General features: G+C 41.0%; 1 protein-coding gene across 1 annotated transcript in view; it reads right to left on the bottom strand.

Moving 5' to 3' along the window:
* LOC137384929 (mucin-2-like) overlaps nt 1-16,942 on the bottom strand; it is a 111,947-nt gene that overhangs the window by 61,117 nt on the left and 33,888 nt on the right. The window contains exons 31-46 of the mRNA XM_068059638.1: nt 16,314-16,367; nt 16,166-16,222; nt 13,847-13,900; nt 13,714-13,755; nt 12,283-12,336; nt 12,135-12,191; nt 9,377-9,430; nt 9,244-9,285; nt 7,812-7,865; nt 7,664-7,720; nt 5,348-5,401; nt 5,215-5,256; nt 3,783-3,836; nt 3,635-3,691; nt 1,312-1,365; nt 1,179-1,220 (exon numbers count right to left, since the gene is read on the bottom strand). Coding sequence (XP_067915739.1) covers nt 1,179-1,220; nt 1,312-1,365; nt 3,635-3,691; nt 3,783-3,836; nt 5,215-5,256; nt 5,348-5,401; nt 7,664-7,720; nt 7,812-7,865; nt 9,244-9,285; nt 9,377-9,430; nt 12,135-12,191; nt 12,283-12,336; nt 13,714-13,755; nt 13,847-13,900; nt 16,166-16,222; nt 16,314-16,367 — 828 coding nt within the window. The remainder of the gene's footprint in view (nt 1-1,178; nt 1,221-1,311; nt 1,366-3,634; nt 3,692-3,782; nt 3,837-5,214; nt 5,257-5,347; nt 5,402-7,663; nt 7,721-7,811; nt 7,866-9,243; nt 9,286-9,376; nt 9,431-12,134; nt 12,192-12,282; nt 12,337-13,713; nt 13,756-13,846; nt 13,901-16,165; nt 16,223-16,313; nt 16,368-16,942) is intronic.

Raw genomic sequence — 16,942 nt, 5'->3', positions numbered from 1 at the left:
AGAGCTTCTCTTGGCACAAGTTTCCTTCAAAAGCCACTTAAATTTCGAGCACCAATAACTTAACTCCCATGGTGTCAGCAAATATGTCGTTATCTTTTGTCAACGATATCAAGATGTTGCTTTCAAGTAAAAATTACATTGGAAAGACAACATGATTTATTTTACAAAGAAAAACTTCAAAAATCCAACTCAACAAATCCCATTTTGCATCATTACTTCATCAACTTCTCCATGTTGAGCATTTTCCCACTTTCCGATTTACAGAAATCATTTCATCTGTCATTAGAACACAGATTTCTCTTGGAAGCAACATCATTCCCCAGGTCAACAGAACAGAATATTTCCTTTAGGGAATCTCCAAATTATATGCCTCAAGCACGACCTTTTCATCTCAGAACAAACAAACATTCCTGTGACTTTTGATGACCTGACATCTTCTATCATCGTTCATGGTAATAAGTGGATTTAGCTTCTGCAACTATTGACAGCAATCTCCTCCTTCTCCAAAATACAAATGTAAATTGCAAACAATTCCAATATTTAACAATTTCAATATTTGCAATCGAAATACAAATACAGCCTGCCAATTCTCAATACATTTAGCAAGGTTTTCATGATTATTATCTCATTAATATTAAAATTTTTTGCCATTATTGATCCTATCAGGCAAGAGCAACACATAATGGAGCATCCATTAAAATCATCACAGTTATTAAACCAGACTGAACTTTTCCAAAAGTCAAAATTAACAATGCCAGTGATTCAGATTATCAGGCAACTTACACTTTTCAGAAAGTTATTTAACGCAAAGTTCATTCAATCACAAAATAAATGTGCATCAATAACCAGTGGCATAAAGGAAGACCAACACACTTGTGCTCACTGTTATGACCATAGGGCATAGAAAATGCTTCAAACAAGACATCAAGCCCAAACTATTTGTTATCGTTTGATATGTTTCCCATCAGAAAGCATTGCCAATATAGAGGATGAAAGAAACATATTCAATAAATAATAAGCTTATCAACAGCAATATGCAACAACTCAGTTCGGACTCTTTTATACATTTCCATATGCAACTTCATGTGAAGAACTTCAGGGATGCTCCAACAAGACTCTTTACTGGCTGGCATTTGGCAGAGCAGATTTCTTGTCAAAATAAGGAACATATTACTCACCAGTATACACAGTTGTAGGTCTCACTGTGATTGGTGTTGGTCCTATGTAGCAGAGCAAATATTACAGAGTATTAATTCATTAATTGCACAAAATCAATTTTCATGTGATGATGAGGATAAAAACAATACTCACCTGTGATGGTGGTCTCAGAAATTGTTGGTTTGGGTGGCACTGCAGTTGTTGGCCCTAAAATGTAGGGAAAAATTTGCAGAGTATTAATTCACTGTTGGCTGTAAATGGATTCCTAGATTTTTTTAGGTATCATTACTTGGTCACAGCCAAACAGCAATCTACAAATACTTCTACAAATACAATGAGCAGATCAATAATTACAGCCCAATTCTCATTTGAATAACACCCCTCGGGACCCCTTGTCCTGCAGATCATCTCTTGGCTCAAGTTGCCTGCAAAAGCCACTTACATTTCGAGCAACAACAACTTACCTCCCATTGTGTCAACAAATGCATCATTACCTTTTGTCAACGGTATCTAGATGTTCTATTCAAGTAGAAATTACATTTTGAAGATGACATTTTATTTTCCAATGAGGAAATTCAAAAATCCCACTGAACAAATCCTACTTTTCATCATTACGTCATCAATTTATCCATGCTGAGCATTTTCCCAATTTCCGATTTACAGATATCAGGATGAATTTTCCGCCCACACAAAGAGTGGGACGGTGGCCGGTTGGTGGGAAAAACGGAGCGGGAGGCTCCGGAGACCCTCCATGACCCGCTCCAGCCTCCGCCACCACTTTATGTAGGGCAGTGGCGGTGAAAAATGGCCCGCCTGACCCAGGCCAATCAACGCCCGTAAGTGGCCACTTAACGGCCACTTAAGGGCTTTCACCCGCCTCCACTGGGATTTTACCCTTGGCAGGTTGGTCGCCAAGCACTGAGAGAAGCTGCCTGACAAAAGCAGGTGGCTCTCGACCGGCCCAGGGGGACCTCACGGTCGGGCACCCTGTGCACGATGGAGTGCCGCCCCTGCTACCCCAACCTCCCCCAGCACCCAATACCCACCTCGTCCCGCCAATCGACCACCCTTGCCTCACCGGGGCCCGACTGTTTGCCCCCAGCGAGGCAACCAACACTCACCTTGGTTCCAGAGCACCCGACATCTTTTTTTAACGCTGGGCTGTTGTCTCAGCACTGGCCACTGCTCCCGGTGGCACTGCTGGGACTAAGAGCTGCCAGCCCGCTGATTGGCCGGTGCTCTCTTCGGCAGAACTTCCTACCTCAAGCGGGCGGAAATCCAGCCTCAGAGCAATTAAAGCCCGGGAACCAGAACAATACGGGTCAGGACCCCAGGTGAGGCAGAAGAGGGTTCGCTATCGACTCTTCAGTCGATGGCCGGCTCCCGTCCGCCGAGGGTAAAGTCCCGGCCATCATTTCATCTGTCTTTAAACCACATTTTTCACATGGAAGCAAAATCCTTGACCACAATCAACACAACAGAATACTTTCTTTAGGGATTCTCCAAATTATATGCCTCTGCAAGTCACTTTCATCTCAAAACAAACAAACATTCCTGTGACTTTTGATAACCTGACATCTTCTGCTATCAGGCTTCGTGGTAATAAGTGGATTTCGATTTCTACAATTATTGACAGCAATCTCCTTGTTTGTCAAAATGCCAAAGTAAATTGCAAACTATTCCATAATTTAAACATTTCAATGTTTGGATTCTAAATACAAATAGAACCTGTCAATCCTCCGGTTCTCCATTGCTCAATACCTTTGGGGCAGTTTTCATGATTATTATCTCATTATATTAAGAAAATGTTGCCATTATTGATCTCATCAGGAAAAAGCAACACGTCATGGAGCATTCATTGAAATCATCACAGTTATGAAACCGTACTGACCTTTACCAAAAGAGAGAATTAATAATGCCAGTGATTCAAATTATCAGTAACTTTCACTTTTCAGAAAGCAATTTCATGCAAACTTCATTCAATCCCAAAATAAATGTGCATCAATAACCAGTGGGGTTAGGGAATATCAATACACTTGTGCTCACAGTAACTACCATCGGGCACGGAAAAGGTTTCAAACAGCACTGTGGGTGTACCTACCCCACATGGACTGCAGTGGTTCAAGAAGGCAGCTCAACAACACCTTCTCCAGGCCAATTAGGGATGGCCAATAAATGATGCCCTAGCCAGTGATGCCCACATCCCATGAATGGATAAAAAAAAATTACCAAATTACTACTTGCTCGTGATTTTTTCCCATCAAAAGCATTCTCAATATACAGGATGATAGAAGCCTATTCAATAAATAATATGCTCATCAACAGCAATATGTAATAATTCAATTCGTACTCTTTTATACATTTCCATAGGCAACTTCATGTGAAGAACTTCAATGATGCTCCAACAAGACACTTTACTGGCTGGCTTTGGCAGAGCAGATTTCTTCTGAAAAGAAATGAGGATCATATTACTCACCAGTATACACAGTTGTCGAACATGTAGTTAGTACCGTCTCTGTGGTTGGTGCTGGTCCTATGTAGCAGAGGAAATATAACAGGGTATTAATTCATTAATTGCACAATATTAATTTTCATGTGCTGATGAGGATAAAAACAATACTCACCAGTGATGGTGGTCTCAGGAATTGTTGGTTTGGGTGGACCTGTAGTTGTTGGCCCTAAAATGTAGGGAAACATTCGCAGAGTATTAATCCACTGTTGGCTGTAAATGGATTCCTAGATTTTTTTAGGTATCATTACTTGGTCACAGTCAAAGAGCATGCTACAAATGCTTCGACAAATACAATGAGCAGATCAATAATTACAACCCAATTATCATTTGAATAACTCCCTTCAGGAAATGTAATTCTTGTCCTTCAGAGCTTCTCTTGGCACAAGTTTCCTCCAAAAGCCACTTAAATTTCGAGCACCAATAACTTAACTCCCATGGTGTCAGCAAATATGTCGTTATCTTTTGTCAACGATATCAAGATGTTGCTTTCAAGTAAAAATTACATTGGAAAGACAACATGATTTATTTTACAAAGAAAAACTTCAAAAATCCAACTCAACAAATCCCATTTTGCATCATTACTTCATCAACTTCTCCATGTTGAGCATTTTCCCACTTTCCGATTTACAGAAATCATTTCATCTGTCATTAGAACACAGATTTCTCTTGGAAGCAACATCATTCCCCAGGTCAACAGAACAGAATATTTCCTTTAGGGAATCTCCAAATTATATGCCTCAAGCACGACCTTTTCATCTCAGAACAAACAAACATTCCTGTGACTTTTGATGACCTGACATCTTCTATCATCGTTCATGGTAATAAGTGGATTTAGCTTCTGCAACTATTGACAGCAATCTCCTCCTTCTCCAAAAATGCAAATGTAAATTGCAAACAATTCCAATATTTAACAATTTCAATATTTGCAATCGAAATACAAATACAGCCTGCCAATTCTCAATACATTTAGCAAGGTTTTCATGATTATTATCTCATTATATTAAAATTTTTTGCCATTATTGATCCTATCAGGCAAGAGCAACACATCATGGAGCATCCATTAAAATCATCACAGTTATTAAACCATACTGAACTTTTCCAAAAGTCAAAATTAACAATGCCAGTGATTCAGATTATCAGGCAACTTACACTTTTCGGAAAGTTATTTAACGCAAAGTTCATTCAATCACAAAATAAATGTGCATCAATAACCAGTGGCATAAAGGAAGACCAACACACTTGTGCTCACTGTTATGACCATAGGGCATAGAAAATGCTTCAAACAAGACATCAAGCCCAAACTATTTGTTATCGTTTGATATGTTTCCCATCAGAAAGCATTGCCAATATAGAGGATGAAAGAAACATATTCAATAAATAATAAGCTTATCAACAGCAATATGCAACAACTCAGTTCGGACTCTTTTATACATTTCCATATGCAACTTCATGTGAAGAACTTCAGGGATGCTCCAACAAGACTCTTTACTGGCTGGCATTTGGCAGAGCAGATTTCTTGTCAAAATAAGGAACATATTACTCACCAGTATACACAGTTGTAGGTCTCACTGTGATTGGTGTTGGTCCTATGTAGCAGAGCAAATATTACAGAGTATTAATTCATTAATTGCACAAAATCAATTTTCATGTGATGATGAGGATAAAAACAATACTCACCTGTGATGGTGGTCTCAGAAATTGTTGGTTTGGGTGGCACTGCAGTTGTTGGCCCTAAAATGTAGGGAAAAATTTGCAGAGTATTAATTCACTGTTGGCTGTAAATGGATTCCTAGATTTTTTTAGGTATCATTACTTGGTCACAGCCAAACAGCAATCGACAAATACTTCTACAAATACAATGAGCAGATCAATAATTACAGCCCAATTCTCATTTGAATAACACCCCTCGGGACCCCTTGTCCTGCAGATCATCTCTTGGCTCAAGTTGCCTGCAAAAGCCACTTACATTTCGAGCAACAACTTACCTCCCATTGTGTCAACAAATGCATCATTACCTTTTGTCAACGGTATCTAGATGTTCTATTCAAGTAGAAATTACATTTTGAAGATGACATTTTATTTTCCAATGAGGAAATTCAAAAATCCCACTGAACAAATCCTACTTTTCATCATTACGTCATCAATTTATCCATGCTGAGCATTTTCCCAATTTCCGATTTACAGATATCAGGATGAATTTTCCGCCCACACAAAGAGTGGGTCGGTGGCCGGTTGGTGGGAAAAACGGAGCGGGAGGCTCCGGAGACCCTCCATGACCCGCTCCAGCCTCCGCCACCACTTTAGGGCAGTGGCGGTGAAAAATGGCCCGCCTGACCCAGGCCAATCAACGCCCGTAAGTGGCCACTTAACGGCCACTTAAGGGCTTTCACCCGCCTCCACTGGGATTTTACCCTTGGCAGGTTGGTCGCCAAGCACTGAGAGAAGCTGCCTGACAAAAGCAGGTGGCTCTCGACCGGCCCAGGGGGACCTCACGGTCGGGCACCCTGTGCACGATGGAGTGCCGCCCCTGCTACCCCAATCTCCCCCAGCACCCAATACCCACCTCGTCCCGCCAATCGACCACCCTTGCCTCACCGGGGCCCGACTGTTTGCCCCCAGCGAGGCAACCAACACTCACCTTGGTTCCAGAGCACCCGACATCTTTTTTTAACGCTGGTCTGTTGTCTCAGCACTGGCCACTGCTCCCGGTGGCACTGCTGGGACTAAGAGCTGCCAGCCCGCTGATTGGCCGGTGCTCTCTTCGGCAGCACTTCCTACCTCAAGCGGGCGGAAATCCAGCCTCAGAGCAATTAAAGCCCGGGAACCAGAACAATACGGGTCAGGACCCCAGGTGAGGCAGAAGAGGGTTCGCTATCGACTCTTCAGTCGATGGCCGGCTCCCGTCCGCCGAGGGTAAAGTCCCGGCCATCATTTCATCTGTCTTTAAACCACATTTTTCACATGGAAGCAAAATCCTTGACCACAATCAACACAACAGAATACTTTCTTTAGGGATTCTCCAAATTATATGCCTCTGCAAGTCACTTTCATCTCAAAACAAACAAACATTCCTGTGACTTTTGATAACCTGACATCTTCTGCTATCAGGCTTCGTGGTAATAAGTGGATTTCGATTTCTACAATTATTGACAGCAATCTCCTTGTTTGTCAAAATGCCAAAGTAAATTGCAAACTATTCCATAATTTAAACATTTCAATGTTTGGATTCTAAATACAAATAGAACCTGTCAATCCTCCGGTTCTCCATTGCTCAATACCTTTGGGGCAGTTTTCATGATTATTATCTCATTATATTAAGAAAATGTTGCCATTATTGATCTCATCAGGAAAAAGCAACACGTCATGGAGCATTCATTGAAATCATCACAGTTATGAAACCGTACTGACCTTTACCAAAAGAGAGAATTAATAATGCCAGTGATTCAAATTATCAGTAACTTTCACTTTTCAGAAAGCAATTTCATGCAAACTTCATTCAATCCCAAAATAAATGTGCATCAATAACCAGTGGGGTTAGGGAATATCAATACACTTGTGCTCACAGTAACTACCATCGGGCACGGAAAAGGTTTCAAACAGCACTGTGGGTGTACCTACCCCACATGGACTGCAGTGGTTCAAGAAGGCAGCTCAACAACACCTTCTCCAGGCCAATTAGGGATGGCCAATAAATGATGCCCTAGCCAGTGATGCCCACATCCCATGAATGGATAAAAAAAAATTACCAAATTACTACTTGCTCGTGATTTTTTCCCATCAAAAGCATTCTCAATATACAGGATGATAGAAGCCTATTCAATAAATAATATGCTCATCAACAGCAATATGTAATAATTCAATTCGTACTCTTTTATACATTTCCATAGGCAACTTCATGTGAAGAACTTCAATGATGCTCCAACAAGACACTTTACTGGCTGGCTTTGGCAGAGCAGTTTTCTTGTGAAAAGAAATGAGGATCATATTACTCACCAGTATACACAGTTGTCGAACATGTAGTTAGTACCGTCTCTGTGGTTGGTGCTGGTCCTATGTAGCAGAGGAAATATAACAGGGTATTAATTCATTAATTGCACAATATTAATTTTCATGTGCTGATGAGGATAAAAACAATACTCACCAGTGATGGTGGTCTCAGGAATTGTTGGTTTGGGTGGACCTGTAGTTGTTGGCCCTAAAATGGAGGGAAACATTCGCAGAGTATTAATCCACTGTTGGCTGTAAATGGATTCCTAGATTTTTTTTAGGTATCATTACTTGGTCACAGTCAAAGAGCATGCTACAAATGCTTCGACAAATACAATGAGCAGATCAATAATTACAACCCAATTATCATTTGAATAACTCCCTTCAGGAAATGTAATTCTTGTCCTTCAGAGCTTCTCTTGGCACAAGTTTCCTCCAAAAGCCACTTAAATTTCGAGCACCAATAACTTAACTCCCATGGTGTCAGCAAATATGTCGTTATCTTTTGTCAACGATATCAAGATGTTGCTTTCAAGTAAAAATTACATTGGAAAGACAACATGATTTATTTTACAAAGAAAAACTTCAAAAATCCAACTCAACAAATCCCATTTTGCATCATTACTTCATCAATTTCTCCATGTTGAGCATTTTCCCACTTTCCGATTTACAGAAATCATTTCATCTGTCATTAGAACACAGATTTCTCTTGGAAGCAACATCATTCCCCAGGTCAACAGAACAGAATATTTCCTTTAGTGAATCTCCAAATTATATGCCTCAAGCACGTCCTTTTCATCTCAGAACAAACAAACATTCCTGTGACTTTTGGTGACCTGACATCTTCTATCATCGTTCATGGTAATAAGTGGATTTAGCTTCTGCAACTATTGACAGCAATCTCCTCCTTCTCCAAAATGCAAATGTAAATTGCAAACAATTCCAATATTTAACAATTTCAATATTTGGAATTGAAATACAAATACAGCCTGCCAATTCTCAATACATTTAGCAAGGTTTTCATGATTATTATCTCATTATATTAAAATATTTTGCCATTATTGATCATATCAGGCAAGAGCAACACATCATGGAGCATCCATTAAAATCATCACAGTTATTAAACCATACTGAACTTTTCCAAAAGTCAAAATTAACAATGCCAGTGATTCAGATTATCAGGCAACTTACACTTTTCGGAAAGTTATTTAACGCAAAGTTCATTCAATCACAAAATAAATGTGCATCAATAACCAGTGGCATAAAGGAAGACCAACACACTTGTGCTCACAGTTATGACCATAGGGCATAGAAAATGCTTCAAACAAGACATCAAGCCCAAACTATTTGTTATCGTTTGATATGTTTCCCATCAGAAAGCATTGCCAATATAGAGGATGAAAGAAACATATTCAATAAATAATAAGCTTATCAACAGCAATATGCAAAAACTCAGTTCGGACTCTTTTATACATTTCCATATGCAACTTCATGTGAAGAACTTCAGGGATGCTCCAACAAGACTCTTTACTGGCTGGCATTTGGCAGAGCAGATTTCTTGTCAAAATAAGGAACATATTACTCACCAGTATACACAGTTGTAGGTCTCACTGTGATTGGTGTTGGTCCTATGTAGCAGAGCAAATATTACAGAGTATTAATTCATTAATTGCACAAAATCAATTTTCATGTGATGATGAGGATAAAAACAATACTCACCTGTGATGGTGGTCTCAGAAATTGTTGGTTTGGGTGGCACTGCAGTTGTTGGCCCTAAAATGTAGGGAAAAATTCGCAGAGTATTAATTCACTGTTGGCTGTAAATGGATTCCTAGATTTTTTTAGGTATCATTACTTGGTCACAGCCAAACAGCAATCGACAAATACTTCTACAAATACAATGAGCAGATCAATAATTACAGCCCAATTCTCATTTGAATAACACCCCTTGGGACCCCTTGTCCTGCAGATCATCTCTTGGCTCAAGTTGCCTGCAAAAGCCACTTACATTTCGAGCAACAACAACTTACCTCCCATTGTGTCAACAAATGCATCATTACCTTTTGTCAACGGTATCTAGATGTTCTATTCAAGTAGAAATTACATTTTGAAGATGACATTTTATTTTCCAATGAGGAAATTCAAAAATCCCACTGAACAATTCCTACTTTTCATCATTACGTCATCAATTTATCCATGCTGAGCATTTTCCCAATTTCCGATTTACAGATATCAGGATGAATTTTCCGCCCACACAAAGAGTGGGACGGTGGCCGGTTGGTGGGAAAAACGTAGCGGGAGGCTCCGGAGACCCTCCATGACCCGCTCCAGCCTCCGCCACCACTTTATGTAGGGCAGTGGCGGTGAAAAATGGCCCGCCTGACCCAGGCCAATCAACGCCCGTAAGTGGCCACTTAACGGCCACTTAAGGGCTTTCACCCGCCTCCACTGGGATTTTACCCTTGGCAGGTTGGTCGCCAAGCACTGAGAGAAGCTGCCTGACAAAAGCAGGTGGCTCTCGACCGGCCCAGGGGGACCTCACGGTCGGGCACCCTGTGCACGATGGAGTGCCGCCCCTGCTACCCCAATCTCCCCCAGCACCCAATACCCACCTCGTCCCGCCAATCGACCACCCTTGCCTCACCGGGGCCCGACTGTTTGCCCCCAGTGAGGCAACCAACACTCACCTTGGTTCCAGAGCACCCGACATCTTTTTTTAACGCTGGGCTGTTGTCTCAGCACTGGCCACTGCTCCCGGTGGCACTGCTGGGACTAAGAGCTGCCAGCCCGCTGATTGGCCGGTGCTCTCTTCGGCAGAACTTCCTACCTCAAGCGGGCGGAAATCCAGCCTCAGAGCAATTAAAGCCCGGGAACCAGAACAATACGGGTCAGGACCCCAGGTGAGGCAGAAGAGGGTTCGCTATCGACTCTTCAGTCGGTGGCCGGCTCCCGTCCGCCGAGGGTAAAGTCCCGGCCATCATTTCATCTGTCTTTAAACCACATTTTTCACATGGAAGCAAAATCCTTGACCACAATCAACACAACAGAATACTTTCTTTAGGGATTCTCCAAATTATATGCCTCTGCAAGTCACTTTCATCTCAAAACAAACAAACATTCCTGTGACTTTTGATAACCTGACATCTTCTGCTATCAGGCTTCGTGGTAATAAGTGGATTTCGATTTCTACAATTATTGACAGCAATCTCCTTGTTTGTCAAAATGCCAAAGTAAATTGCAAACTATTCCATAATTTAAACATTTCAATGTTTGGATTCTAAATACAAATAGAACCTGTCAATCCTCCGGTTCTCCATTGCACAATACCTTTGGGGCAGTTTTCATGATTATTATCTCATTATATTAAGAAAATGTTGCCATTATTGATCTCATCAGGAAAAAGCAACACGTCATGGAGCATTCATTGAAATCATCACAGTTATGAAACCGTACTGACCTTGACCAAAAGAGAGAATTAATAATGCCAGTGATTCAAATTATCAGTAACTTTCACTTTTCAGAAAGCAATTTCATGCAAACTTCATTCAATCCCAAAATAAATGTGCATCAATAACCAGTGGGGTTAGGGAATATCAATACACTTGTGCTCACAGTAACTACCATCGGGCACGGAAAAGGTTTCAAACAGCACTGTGGGTGTACCTACCCCACATGGACTGCAGTGGTTCAAGAAGGCAGCTCAACAACACCTTCTCCAGGCCAATTAGGGATGGCCAATAAATGATGCCCCAGCCAGTGATGCCCACATCCCATGAATGGATAAAAAAAAATTACCAAATTACTACTTGCTCGTGATTTTTTCCCATCAAAAGCATTCTCAATATACAGGATGATAGAAGCCTATTCAATAAATAATATGCTCATCAACAGCAATATGTAATAAATCAATTCGTACTCTTTTATGCATGGAAGATGGCAGGATCCCCAAAGACACATTGTACAGCGAGCTCGCCACTGGTATCAGACCCACCGGCCGTCCATGTCTCCGTTATAAAGACGTCTGCAAACGCGACATGAAATCGTGTGACATTGATCACAAGTCGTGGGAGTCAGTTGCCAGCATTCGCCAGAGCTGGCGGGCAGCCATAAAGACAGGGCTAAATTGTGGCGAGTCGAAGAGACTTAGTAGTTGGCAGGAAAAAAGACAGAGGCGCAAGGGGAGAGCCAACTGTGCAACAGCCCCAACAAACAAATTTCTCCGCAGCACCTGTGGAAGAGCCTGTCACTCCAGAATTGGCCTTTATAGCTACTCCAGGCGCTGCTTCACAAACCACTGACCACCTCCAGGCGCGTATCCATTGTCTCTCGAGATAAGGAGGCCCAAAAGAACTCTTTTATACATTTCCATAGGCAACTTCATGTGAAGAACTTCAATGATGCTCCAACAAGACACTTTACTGGCTGGCTTTGGCAGAGCAGTTTTCTTGTGAAAAGAAATGAGGATCATATTACTCACCAGTATACACAGTTGTCGAACATGTAGTTAGTACCGTCTCTGTGGTTGGTGCTGGTCCTATGTAGCAGAGGAAATATAACAGGGTATTAATTCATTAATTGCACAATATTAATTTTCATGTGCTGATGAGGATAAAAACAATACTCACCAGTGATGGTGGTCTCAGGAATTGTTGGTTTGGGTGGACCTGTAGTTGTTGGCCCTAAAATGTAGGGAAACATTCGCAGAGTATTAATCCACTGTTGGCTGTAAATGGATTCCTAGATTTTTTTAGGTATCATTACTTGGTCACAGTCAAAGAGCATGCTACAAATGCTTCGACAAATACAATGAGCAGATCAATAATTACAACCCAATTATCATTTGAATAACTCCCTTCAGGAAATGTAATTCTTGTCCTTCAGAGCTTCTCTTGGCACAAGTTTCCTCCAAAAGCCACTTAAATTTCGAGCACCAATAACTTAACTCCCATGGTGTCAGCAAATATGTCGTTATCTTTTGTCAACGATATCAAGATGTTGCTTTCAAGTAAAAATTACATTGGAAAGACAACATGATTTATTTTACAAAGAAAAACTTCAAAAATCCAACTCAACAAATCCCATTTTGCATCATTACTTCATCAACTTCTCCATGTTGAGCATTTTCCCACTTTCCGATTTACAGAAATCATTTCATCTGTCATTAGAACACAGATTTCTCTTGGAAGCAACATCATTCCCCAGGTCAACAGAACAGAATATTTCCTTTAGGGAATCTCCAAATTATATGCCTCAAGCACGACCTTTTCATCTCAGAACAAACAAACATTCCTGTGACTTTTGATGACCTGACATCTTCTATCATCGTTCATGGTAATAAGTGGATTTAGCTTCTGCAACTATTGACAGCAATCTCCTCCTTCTCCAAAATGCAAATGTAAATTGCAAACAATTCCAATATTTAACAATTTCAATATTTGCAATCGAAATACAAATACAGCCTGCCAATTCTCAATACATTTAGCAAGGTTTTCATGATTATTATCTCATTATATTAAAATTTTTTGCCATTATTGATCCTATCAGGCAAGAGCAACACATCATGGAGCATCCATTAAAATCATCACAGTTATTAAACCATACTGAACTTTTCCAAAAGTCAAAATTAACAATGCCAGTGATTCAGATTATCAGGCAACTTACACTTTTCGGAAAGTTATTTAACGCAAAGTTCATTCAATCACAAAATAAATGTGCATCAATAACCAGTGGCATAAAGGAAGACCAACACACTTGTGCTCACTGTTATGACCATAGGGCATAGAAAATGCTTCAAACAAGACATCAAGCCCAAACTATTTGTTATCGTTTGATATGTTTCCCATCAGAAAGCATTGCCAATATAGAGGATGAAAGAAACATATTCAATAAATAATAAGCTTATCAACAGCAATATGCAACAACTCAGTTCGGACTCTTTTATACATTTCCATATGCAACTTCATGTGAAGAACTTCAGGGATGCTCCAACAAGACTCTTTACTGGCTGGCATTTGGCAGAGCAGATTTCTTGTCAAAATAAGGAACATATTACTCACCAGTATACACAGTTGTAGGTCTCACTGTGATTGGTGTTGGTCCTATGTAGCAGAGCAAATATTACAGAGTATTAATTCATTAATTGCACAAAATCAATTTTCATGTGATGATGAGGATAAAAACAATACTCACCTGTGATGGTGGTCTCAGAAATTGTTGGTTTGGGTGGCACTGCAGTTGTTGGCCCTAAAATGTAGGGAAAAATTTGCAGAGTATTAATTCACTGTTGGCTGTAAATGGATTCCTAGATTTTTTTAGGTATCATTACTTGGTCACAGCCAAACAGCAATCGACAAATACTTCTACAAATACAATGAGCAGATCAATAATTACAGCCCAATTCTCATTTGAATAACACCCCTCGGGACCCCTTGTCCTGCAGATCATCTCTTGGCTCAAGTTGCCTGCAAAAGCCACTTACATTTCGAGCAACAACAACTTACCTCCCATTGTGTCAACAAATGCATCATTACCTTTTGTCAACGGTATCTAGATGTTCTATTCAAGTAGAAATTACATTTTGAAGATGACATTTTATTTTCCAATGAGGAAATTCAAAAATCCCACTGAACAAATCCTACTTTTCATCATTACGTCATCAATTTATCCATGCTGAGCATTTTCCCAATTTCCGATTTACAGATATCAGGATGAATTTTCCGCCCACACAAAGAGTGGGACGGTGGCCGGTTGGTGGGAAAAACGGAGCGGGAGGCTCCGGAGACCCTCCATGACCCGCTCCAGCCTCCGCCACCACTTTAGGGCAGTGGCGGTGAAAAATGGCCCGCCTGACCCAGGCCAATCAACGCCCGTAAGTGGCCACTTAACGGCCACTTAAGGGCTTTCACCCGCCTCCACTGGGATTTTACCCTTGGCAGGTTGGTAGCCAAGCACTGAGAGAAGCTGCCTGACAAAAGCAGGTGGCTCTCGACCGGCCCAGGGGGACCTCACGGTCGGGCACCCTGTGCACGATGGAGTGCCGCCCCTGCTACCCCAATCTCCCCCAGCACCCAATACCCACCTCGTCCCGCCAATCGACCACCCTTGCCTCACCGGGGCCCGACTGTTTGCCCCCAGCGAGGCAACCAACACTCACCTTGGTTCCAGAGCACCCGACATCTTTTTTTAACGCTGGGCTGTTGTCTCAGCACTGGCCACTGCTCCCGGTGGCACTGCTGGGACTAAGAGCTGCCAGCCCGCTGATTGGCCGGTGCTCTCTTCGGCAGAACTTCCTACCTCAAGCGGGCGGAAATCCAGCCTCAGAGCAATTAAAGCCCGGGAACCAGAACAATACGGGCCAGGACCCCAGGTGAGGCAGAAGAGGGTTCGCTATCGACTCTTCAGTCGGTGGCCGGCTCCCGTCCGCCGAGGGTAAAGTCCCGGCCATCATTTCATCTGTCTTTAAACCACATTTTTCACATGGAAGCAAAATCCTTGACCACAATCAACACAACAGAATACTTTCTTTAGGGATTCTCCAAATTATATGCCTCTGCAAGTCACTTTCATCTCAAAACAAACAAACATTCCTGTGACTTTTGATAACCTGACATCTTCTGCTATCAGGCTTCGTGGTAATAAGTGGATTTCGATTTCTACAATTATTGACAGCAATCTCCTTGTTTGTCAAAATGCCAAAGTAAATTGCAAACTATTCCATAATTTAAACATTTCAATGTTTGGATTCTAAATACAAATAGAACCTGTCAATCCTCCGGTTCTCCATTGCTCAATACCTTTGGGGCAGTTTTCATGATTATTATCTCATTATATTAAGAAAATGTTGCCATTATTGATCTCATCAGGAAAAAGCAACACGTCATGGAGCATTCATTGAAATCATCACAGTTATGAAACCGTACTGACCTTTACCAAAAGAGAGAATTAATAATGCCAGTGATTCAAATTATCAGTAACTTTCACTTTTCAGAAAGCAATTTCATGCAAACTTCATTCAATCCCAAAATAAATGTGCATCAATAACCAGTGGGGTTAGGGAATATCAATACACTTGTGCTCACAGTAACTACCATCGGGCACGGAAAAGGTTTCAAACAGCACTGTGGGTGTACCTACCCCACATGGACTGCAGTGGTTCAAGAAGGCAGCTCAACAACACCTTCTCCAGGCCAATTAGGGATGGCCAATAAATGATGCCCTAGCCAGTGATGCCCACATCCCATGAATGGATAAAAAAAAATTACCAAATTACTACTTGCTCGTGATTTTTTCCCATCAAAAGCATTCTCAATATACAGGATGATAGAAGCCTATTCAATAAATAATATGCTCATCAACAGCAATATGTAATAATTCAATTCGTACTCTTTTATACATTTCCATAGGCAACTTCATGTGAAGAACTTCAATGATGCTCCAACAAGACACTTTACTGGCTGGCTTTGGCAGAGCAGTTTTCTTGTGAAAAGAAATGAGGATCATATTACTCACCAGTATACACAGTTGTCGAACATGTAGTTAGTACCGTCTCTGTGGTTGGTGCTGGTCCTATGTAGCAGAGGAAATATAACAGGGTATTAATTCATTAATTGCACAATATTAATTTTCATGTGCTGATGAGGATAAAAACAATACTCACCAGTGATGGTGGTCTCAGGAATTGTTGGTTTGGGTGGACCTGTAGTTGTTGGCCCTAAAATGTAGGGAAACATTCGCAGAGTATTAATCCACTGTTGGCTGTAAATGGATTCCTAGATTTTTTTAGGTATCATTACTTGGTCACAGTCAAAGAGCATGCTACAAATGCTTCGACAAATACAATGAGCAGATCAATAATTACAACCCAATTATCATTTGAATAACTCCCTTCAGGAAATGTAATTCTTGTCCTTCAGAGCTTCTCTTGGCACAAGTTTCCTCCAAAAGCCACTTAAATTTCGAGCACCAATAACTTAACTCCCATGGTGTCAGCAAATATGTCGTTATCTTTTGTCAACGATATCAAGATGTTGCTTTCAAGTAAAAATTACATTGTAAAGACAACATGATTTATTTTACAAAGAAAAACTTCAAAAATCCAACTCAACAAATCCCATTTTGCATCATTACTTCATCAACTTCTCCATGTTGAGCATTTTCCCACTTTCCGATTTACAGAAATCATTTCATCTGTCATTAGAACACAGATTTCTCTTGGAAGCAACATCATTCCCCAGGTCAACAGAACAGAATATTTCCTTTAGTGAATCTCCAAATTATATGCCTCAA

The sequence above is a fragment of the Heterodontus francisci genome, chromosome 27 (genome assembly GCF_036365525.1).
Source record: "Heterodontus francisci isolate sHetFra1 chromosome 27, sHetFra1.hap1, whole genome shotgun sequence".
In the NCBI taxonomy this organism is placed as follows: Eukaryota; Metazoa; Chordata; class Chondrichthyes; order Heterodontiformes; family Heterodontidae; genus Heterodontus; species Heterodontus francisci.
This window is presented reverse-complemented; position numbering and strand designations above follow the sequence as displayed.